The 9,601-nt window shown below is 44.6% G+C and overlaps 1 protein-coding gene across 2 annotated transcripts; it reads left to right on the top strand.

Moving 5' to 3' along the window:
* Positions 1–282: 282 nt before the first annotated feature.
* atox1 (antioxidant 1 copper chaperone) lies at positions 283–8,756 on the top strand. 2 transcript variants are annotated; one of them, XM_056284505.1, is made up of 4 exons: positions 283–690; positions 1,001–1,079; positions 5,465–5,607; positions 7,525–8,756. In XM_056284505.1, the coding sequence occupies exons 1-3, from the start codon at positions 685–687 to the stop codon at positions 5,587–5,589; spliced, it is 210 nt and encodes a 69-aa protein (XP_056140480.1). In that variant the 5' UTR covers positions 283–684; the 3' UTR covers positions 5,590–5,607; positions 7,525–8,756. The 2 variants fall into 2 exon arrangements, with proteins under 2 accessions (XP_056140480.1, XP_056140471.1); XM_056284496.1 differs by having other exon boundaries at positions 311–690; positions 5,465–5,616.
* Positions 8,757–9,601: the final 845 nt, after the last annotated feature.

The following is a 9,601-nucleotide window of genomic DNA, read 5'->3' as shown; positions in this document are numbered from 1 at the left end:
TCAATTTTGGGGGCACAAGAGGGTCCGCCCGCCATTTCAGTACTGGGGTACAAATCGTGCAAACCCCGTGTTATCTGCGCTTTGCTTAGCCAGGTAGTTCACCTACCTAGACCGGACGGTAGTCCCGCCTCTTTCCTCAATTTTAGCCAATGGCGCGTCTGCTACCAACCTAAACCCCCTAACCCTCTCCCGAAACTTTCTTTTCCCTCTCCCGAAACTGCGACACATCCGAGTTTCGCTTCCAAACCCTCTTCTTTCTTTCTTTCTTTCTTTCTTTTTTAACAGAACTTTATTTAAATCCAATTGTCACTCTGAGGTCGTAATTCTTTGTATCTAAAACTGCAGGTTATCTCGCTTGGTTTATTCTGCTTCGTTGTTAGAGGCTCCCAAATCTTTGGCCAGTGAAGTTGACAGCCTCTTATTTGTGTTCATTTGGAAAACTAAGATGCATTATGTGAACAGAAAAGTATTACGCAAGCCTTTCAAACGCTCGCTGTGTCTTGACGAATTTCGTTTCCGGCCGCAAGTCGGCGACAGATCTCATTGGTTGGGAGGAGTTTGTGACAGGTGCGATTGGTCTAGCGGAGAGACGAGGCGGAGCTTGTGTCCTGTTTAGCTTGGTGAACCAGGGGCCAAACTGCGCAGACCGTGTTGGCGAGTGCGCAGAGCCGGTTGGTAGACGACATGACGGTGAGTTTAAAGCCCTTGTTTTCTATGAATAATGTCGGTCAGTCAGTCGTGGGGTTAATCCAGCGTGTGGGTGAAGGAAGGCAGCCGGCTGGGGACGTAGAGCTGCCGGACAAAACGCCTTGAGCGAGCCGTGCTGGCCAGCTGTGGTCCCGAGTCCCAGGGACGCGGCTCGGCAGCGCGATGGATGAGCTATGGCGGTTTGCGCGGATGCTAACATGTTAATACTGGAAATCTCCTGTTTAACTGTGACGTGTCAGAATGTCCGCTCGTTTGTAAATAAAGCAAAACGTGATTGACTTGATTTAAACAGAAGCACGAGTTTGAGGTGGCCATGACGTGTGAAGGATGTTCAGGAGCCGTCAGCAGAGTCCTCGGCAAGCTGGGAGGGGGTGAGTCAAACGCTCTTAATAGTCTTCTTCTTCTTCTTCCTTCGGCTTTCTTCTTCTTCTTCGTCTTCTTCTTCCTTCGGCTTGTTCTTCTTCTTCCTCTTCTTCTTCTTCTTCTTTTTCTTCCTTCGGCTTGTTGCCTGATTCCCAGGGGTCGCCACAACGGATCTGATAGTTTCCACCGGTACCCCGTGAGGGCACGGCACCGACGGCGGTCTTGTCAATCCGCATAATGGCAAACTGTTACGTCGGATGCCCCCCTGACGCAACCACCAACCCTGTGGACGGGGGGGCCCAGGTAAAGCGCTGGACGCCACCCCAGTGGGGGTGGGGGTCAGTCAAACTAACTAGGTATTCAACCCCCCCCCCCGATTTGATGTAAAAACACGTTGGTACCCCGAATAGTAAAATTGCTGTGGCCCGGACCCGTCCCACACCCGACACTTCATCCGGCCCACATACCGCGTGGAATGATGGCTCTTGGGCGGCCCACTCCTGTTAGCCAGAACCAAGCCATAGCAATGCCACATGTGCCACATATTTGCCAAAGGTGGCCCTATTTGTTTTGTGATATTTGGGCCATATTCACCATTTACCCCACGAGCCACTTCAGTTCCACATCCAGAGCACCGCATCTTTGCCAAAAAAGGCCCACATTTGATTTGGCATATTTGGGCCATATTTGCTATTATCCGTGTGGGCCACTTCAGGCTCACATCCATTTTGTCAGGGCCAGAAGAAGGCCATCAGTGCCGCATCACTGCCTGAAGTGGCCCACATCCGGATGCTGTCTGGGACAGGTCTCAGATGGTACAACTTGATTGTCAAATCACACACTGCCTTACGTCCACTTTACCATCAACCCCTCCTAATTACCTGCATCATACGAGGCATCGCACGGTGTGCCAGAGGCAACACGTGGCATCCAGCACATTAGAGCAATACAATATGAGGCGAGTAGAAAGACAACACGCCAGCATTAGACAGCTGCTCGAAACACCAGTGACAAACCGTGACCCTGGACCTTGGGCCTTCAGTAGGATCACATGTGGCAATAAAAAAATCAAACATAGCAATGAAAATAATAGCCCGAGCCCTGTCATATGGAAGTTCAGCATATTAAAGGTTTCTTTGCCGTAATTGGCTTCACAAGACACAAAGGTGATTCTGGAAAACCTTATAACCCAGCTTCTAATATACCCCTGTGATCAATCGTTTACAAACACACTAAATATAATTTACAGATGCCTCATTAGAACAACAGACGTCAGCAAAAGTTGCATAATCTCGAGATAGAATAAAAATAGAGAAAACCAGCCGATTATTGGAAAAAAGCTGCATACTCACCAAATGAAGATCACTTGAAAACAAAGTCCATCATGTAATCTTTTTTAACAACGTGTGCAGTTGCTGGGTCATACAGTTTGTCCTTTGACTTCAACTCTGTAAGAAGTTCTTTCTCAACTGAGATTAAAGCCAAGACTGACAGACGAGCCTGTCCAGTGCTGCTTCTTGTGTACGTTTTTATCCCTACTTTTCAGTGCTGAGACTGTTCTCTCCATGAAAGCTGTGGACACAGGGATGGTTAAGACCAGGCAAGTGAGAAGGTGGAGTTGGGGCATACTTTCCGTCCTTTGAAGTCAGACATAGCATACATTACACATAGCTCAGTCTTCAGACGGGATATGTCGAAGTGGCACCCATAACTTTCCTCCAGACTGCGGAGAGCTGTGTTGAGGTGGCTCTGCCTATGTGCAGTAAACTACGGTGCGTCTAGCAGTGCAAGAAACAAGAGTCTCTCATGGTCTTTGAACGTGTCTCTCACCAGTGTGTGCAGGTTGTCCATTATCCCACTGTGTAGTTGCTGGTAATGATGCGAGTATCTCAGCGCAGATGTCACTTGTGTTACATTACATCACTGACTGTGGCATGAAGGAGAGATTTTTCAGATTCGAGGATGTCACTGCAGACAAGCAGGCAGGGCTGTTGCAGCTCACATTCTTGCCTTTCTTAACGAGGTTGAATGCACTTTCAAAAGTAGTTGCTCAGTGTTATGATGGAGCTGCGGTGATGGTCTCTGGTCTACATGGAGTTCAGGCATTGTTCGTTCAATGCTATGCGTACACACTGAATTTGGTCATGTTTCAAGGTGCTGCAAAGATCAGGGAATACAAAATCTTTTTTAGCCATCTTAGTGGCCTGGCAGCATTTTTCTCAAGATCACCTAGACGATCACCTAAACGCACAAAATTATTGGGTGACGTATACCAATACTGACTACCTAGAGTTGCCCCAACATGGTGGATGTATTCATTTCGCTTGGTCAGCACAGTTTACAAGAGGAGAGAAGCACTACGAGAGGTGTTTGAGCACATTGTAGATCATCATGAGGACTTTGATGCTGACAGCATTTGCTGTGCAGATGGGTATGTCAACCTTATGTCCAGCTTCGAGTTCCGTTTCCTTCTGGCTACCTTCAACTCCATCTTTGCACACTCGGATATACTGTTTGACAGTCTGCAGACTAAAGTGTTGGACATCCAGTCTTGACTGAAGAGGATTAGTGATTTTTGTGACACCATTGAGAGGGAGAAGGTGAGCTTCCATGCCATCTGTGAAGAAATAGTTGGTGAGACTGGGGTACACAGAAGACAGCAGGCTGGAGCGCAGTATGACGTACACACTCATTACCAACAACAACCACTACTACTACTACTTTCAGCTGCTCCCGTTAGGGGGCGCCACAGCGGATCATCCGTTTCCATCTCTTCCTTTCCTCTGTCACACCAGCCACCTGCATGTCCTCCCTCACCACGTCCATAAACCTCCTCTTTGGCCTTCCTCTTCTCCTCTTCCCTGGCAGCTCCATATTCAGCATCCTTCTCCCAATATACCCAGCATCTCTCCTCCACACATGTCCACACCATCTCAATCTTGCCTCTCTTGCTTTGTCTCCAAACCGTCCAACCTGAGCTGTCCCTCTAATATACTCCTTCCTAATCCTGTCCTTCTTCATCACTCCCAATGAAAATCTTATCATCTTCAACTCTGCCACCTCCAGCTCCTCCTCCTGTCTTTTCGTCAGTGCTACTGTCTCCAAACCATACAACATAGCTGGTCTCACCACCATCTTGTAAACCTTCCCTTTAACTCTTGCTGGTACCCTTCTGTCACACATCACTCCTGACACTCTTCTCCACCCACTCCACCCTGCCTGCACTCTCTTCTTCACCTCTCTTCTGCACTCCCCGTTACTTTGGACAGTTGACCCCAAGTATTTAAACTCATACGCCTTCATCACCTCCACTCCTTGCATCCTCACCATTCCACTGTCCTCCCTCTCACTCACAGGAGGAGGCGTTCATATTGGAGGCTGTACTCTGTAACACTGAAATTGTAATGGGTTGAAACTGGGTAAAAGATAGAATTAACATGGGGGATGGAAAGAATACAAGGGAGATGCTGGATCTGGGACCTTATATTCTCCACCTTATTTACAAAATGAGCGAGAAATTTTTCAGAGAGCTCAACATCAGGTTAAGGAAACAAAGTGGAGTGACCCCTAATAACAGAATCATTACCCTAAAGAGAACTTAAGGATTGTGGTTGTTTCTAGATGTCAATTCAGAGAAGTAAGCCGATCTCGAATCTTTAACCACTTTCTGGTAAATTAACATTACATAGAGCAAACAACATAAACACGCGCAAATTACGAGCCGTCATTTTGACGGGTCATGGTCGTTTTAGGTAGAGCTTATCGTTTTGGGGGTTTTTTTTGCAATTGATCTAAACTTATTTTAATGCAAATATATGCAATTTTAAGAGCATTCAGGAGCGTCTGGTCTGTATCTTTTTTTTTTCTTTTCACAGAGTTATTAAACTTTAAAAATCCAAAACCGTCAAAATGACGGCCTCGGTCGTTCTACGATGGGTCGATGGTGGTTGGAGTTCTGCTGTAGTACGTAATCAATGAGACTGACTCCTAGGAAAACATATTACTGATTGTCAAGGCTCAGTGTTTTCGGTTTTTACCGATTTTCACCGAAAAACACCCAGATTTTTTTAAAAGAAGCAGATCAGTTTAAACTGATTTTCACCCGGATTTTATGTTTCCACGGATCCAAAAGGCGTTCCTGTTCATGTGAGGTTATGTAACAGGGAAATTCGGCATGCTGGATGGCTTTGAACAATAAAACGCTGAGCCTTGCTGATTGTCAAGGGCGGGTTTGCAGCCGTCTTCCACATACCACAAAATTTGACCAAATCCAAACTAAAAGCCTCCCAGTAAAGCCACAGACCCACTGCTCATCACAGTAGTTTGAGGTGCCTTGCTCAAGGGCCAGTCCTGCCAGAGGTAATATGTCAAACACTGCTGTGTTTCTTCTCAGATGTGAAGTTTGAGATCGACCTGCCCAAGAAGTTGGTTTGGATCGAGTCTGACAAAGATGTGGACTTTCTGATGGACACGCTGAAGAAATGTGGGAAGGACGTCAAATACAACGGCACCAAGTGAAGACGTCAGCCTCTGCCTGTAGGACAGGTGACCTGCTGAGATGGCAGTACTGCTGATATCCCAGCATGCTTCAGTCAGAACAGTAACTAGTTAATAACCCAGTAAAAAAGCACGACTGGAAATGAATACCTACACATAACATTTGACAAATAGACCGTATTTATGTTAATCTGATTTTATATTTTTCATATGAAGATATTTAGAGACAGTGATATTTAGCACGTCACAGAATGAAGTCTGACCAGTCACCTGAGGTTTGAATGTCCACTCGTCTAAGAAAGAACGATCTGTGAATGAGAACGTGGTATTGTTCTTCACATCTACGGGCTGAGGGCATTTTCCTCTTATTAAACTGGGATCCAGACTAGAGGGCACGTAGAGTACTTCTGTCAGCATAGTTCCAGTCAGACTGGTGTCATGCCACGCCTCTTTCTTCTTCGTTCATGGAACTTAGCTTGTCTGCTACGCAGCCTTTCTAGTGCTCAGCATTTTAATCTTACTTGTGCCCAGGGCTGGGCAATATAGCGATATTACATCGATATCCTGATATGAGACTAGATGTTGTCTGGGACTTTGGATAATTGTGATGTGACATAAGTGTTGTCGTATCCTGGTTTTAAAGGCTGCACTACAGTAAAGTACAGTAAAATACACTACAGTAAAGTGATGTAACTTTCTGAACTTATAAGACTGGTCTAGCTGTTCTCCACTTAGTTATTTTATAGTTATTATATTTTATCAAAATCTGACCGTGTAAATGTTTTGTGAAAGCACCAGTAGTCATCACCACAATATCGATCGATAGAGGTATTTGGTCCAAAAATATCATATTTGATTTTGTCCATATTGCCCAGCCCTAGAAGTTGTGCCTCTCTTCAAAGATTTGATACTAATGATATTTAGCCCTGTGATGGCCTGGCGGCCTGCCCAGGGTGTCTCCCCGCCTGCTGCCCAGTGACTGCTGGGATAGGCTCCAGCATCCCCGCCACCCTGAGAGCAGGATAAGCGGCTTGGATAATGGATGGATATTTAGGCCTACATTTATTTTGTGTAAAGTTTCCCCATAGGAATAATGTTAACGTTTGGGATCTCCTTGAGGGGAGAGGACTGATGATGTCACACTTCACTCCGGGATCCTCATGGACTTAGGCCTCCTACAGACTGTGTGATTTTAGCAGTCCTATAAGTTTACTGCAAGCCACACTGTGTGACATGGGTCTAATAAACTTGGGTATGACATCGAGTGTGATGTGTTTAAGCTGTACGATGATAACACTACTGAATTGCAGGCTACGACGCAAGTCCATAAAAACGTCATCAGCGTGCGTGTCGCATCAGCACGCATCATCGATCTACACTGCTGGTAGAGCAACACGACGCCAAGCAGGAATCCAGTCCTTTCAATAGTCGCCGCAGCTCGTTTTGTTGCTGGTTTTGTTAAATCCAGGGCATTTGGGTCACAGATGCTAACCGTGTGTTTGTTTGTGTTTAGCACCAGCAAAGATTGTGCGTGGCATTGATCAGTGCATCATTTCGTGCTGCATTTCTATTGGTTGTTAGTAGATGTAGGTCGTTGCAGCAGTCACGTTGTGAGATGGTCGTCCTACTTTTCTGGACTGTCAGACTTTTGTCCTAGTTTATCTCGGTCACAAGACCGTAATATCGGCCGTCTATGAACCTGTCTCACAGTGAACCTGTCTCACAGTGCGACATAGGCCCACCATTTTGGAGCCACGACCAAAGATATCGCCACGTTGAGACAGCCCACATCACGCAGTCTGTAGGAGGCTTTAGACTGAACACACACACGTACACACTTCCCTCAGAAAACTGAGCTTTTTCTAGTTCTTGTCATCTATATCTAATCTATCTATTGTGTATTTCTGTCTGATGTGTGCATCCTCACTCAACTGTGTGTATTTTTGTGTCGTACAGTTGAAAATTGCTGCTGATTTAAAATGAAGATTCCTGGAGAAGAGAAGAATTCTTAACCTGCCACGAAGAGCCGGGCTGAAGTTTCCTGCTGGACGCACATCTCAGTCCAGATTTACAAGCCGATGCGTCTCAGTATTCCAATAGAGGTCCTTCATGGAGCGTTGGAGAGTCTTCGCCAAAAATGACAAGAGACTTTCCGCCATGTTGGATGAGCAACAACAAATCAGAAGATTGGTAGATTCTTCCTCTCTACAAAGCTAAACATCTTGTTTGTGTGTTACTACACTAAGTGGGCCACCATCCCTATTTCTAAGTTTGTAAACCCTACTGATACACTTCATGTAAACTGGTGATTTCTTGGTTTTATTTGATAGGGAAGAGGATCTGATCATCAGTGCTGTGTTTTTTCCATTCTGGCATGGTGTACTTCCTGTCTGCTGTAAGCACCTCTCAAACATGCGGTGACAGTCGTCTCCTCAGCTTGTTGCAGAGCGTTCGTGTCTTACATATTCCAACTTATCTTCCTCTTTCTCAACATGACTACGGACTGTTATGGGGATAGGTTTTATTTTTTACTCCCACTCAGCAGTCACTCTTACTAACTGGATTCAACAGTCTTGTTTGTAGCACATACACAGCGTATCCAGAGTTTTACTTTACCATGCAGTATAGTTACAGTAATCAGAAAAGACCATGTACCTGTGCAACCACAGGTCATGTTCTTAAACCTTCTCCTCTACTCATTTTTATTGTTCCCAGTGCACAAGAATACTTTAATACTCTGCAATGCACACCTTCAGTTGTGATGGACCGGCAAAAGTCTGGCCGCCTTCTTGCATTTGAAGTGTGAATTATCTTTTAAATCACCTCACCTGTGTTGTTAGTAGCCTCGTCCTAAATGGCTGAAAAGACGCTGCAGATCTGAACCAGCGGGAAGCTTCTCCCGGTCTTCTCGTCACCACATGGACCACTGGAACAAACTTACTTAAGCTGTCTTTGTTACTTACCTCACCAGTTAAACTACCAAAAGCCAGTTTGACTTCCATCTCTAGTCGCTTAGGACTCACTTTAAGTTTACTAATATGTTTTGTCCAAGTCATTTAAAGCCCTTATTGTAATTCACTCTTTTGTCTGCCTGGGGGAAAATGCTGCCTTCACATACTGAAGCTTTTACACTTTCTCTTCCCATACATGATTCACGCATTAGTCGAATAAAATGGAAAATGACTCAGTGCTGCCTCCGTATGTCATTGTAGTGTCCTGCGTTACTGCTCGAGTAATTGCCTTCACAGAATGAGTTACGAGTACCATGATGTGAAGCATTCATAGAGGAATTATTTACAAGGGCAGTTTACTGAAATATAGAAATGAGGGATAGAAAAATAACCTGTATCCACTCTGTGCATAACTGTAGTCCACCGACTTCCTGTCTCTACTGCAGCGGTCATACCAGTTTCCTGTTTGTTGGCATGTGCTGTTGACAATGGCATATTTTTCGCGATTTCAGCCATCACGAAAAATATGCCATTACACAGTTTCTTTGAATACAGCCCTGTGTGTGTGTCTCTCCTCACTGGCACAGGAGAGGCAGAAAGTACTGGAAAAAGAAAAGATCCAGCTTCTACTCGTATAGTTTCGTAATGTCTGTGTGTGTGGTGTTAGTGTAGATAGCGAGACTGAAAACTAAAGCATTTATGATCCTAATTTTTTTGGGAGGTGGTAGGTATTGTTCCAGAGAGGACCAGAAAAATAGCAGAACATTAAAATAGAATTATAATAATTATGCAAAATATGAATTTTCTAAAAATGGCTAAAAAAAACCACTTTTCTCGGCATTTCAGATGATTCTGAGCATCTTTGATTCTTTTCACCTATATAAAAAAAAAATTCTGGGACTTAAATGTTTTGGCATTATGCAAAATATGTATTTTTGCAAAAATGCACTTATGATCCTCATTTTTTGGGAGGTGGTAGGTATTGTTCCAGAGAGGACCAGAAAAATAGCAGAAAATTAAAACAATTATAATTATGAATAATTATGCAAAATATGAATTTTTTAAAAATAACTAAAAACCAC

This window comes from Lampris incognitus, chromosome 1 (genome assembly GCF_029633865.1).
Source record: "Lampris incognitus isolate fLamInc1 chromosome 1, fLamInc1.hap2, whole genome shotgun sequence".
NCBI lineage: Eukaryota > Metazoa > Chordata > Actinopteri > Lampriformes > Lampridae > Lampris > Lampris incognitus.
The sequence above is the reverse complement of the archived record's forward strand: the minus strand, read 5'-3'. Positions and strand labels throughout refer to the sequence as shown.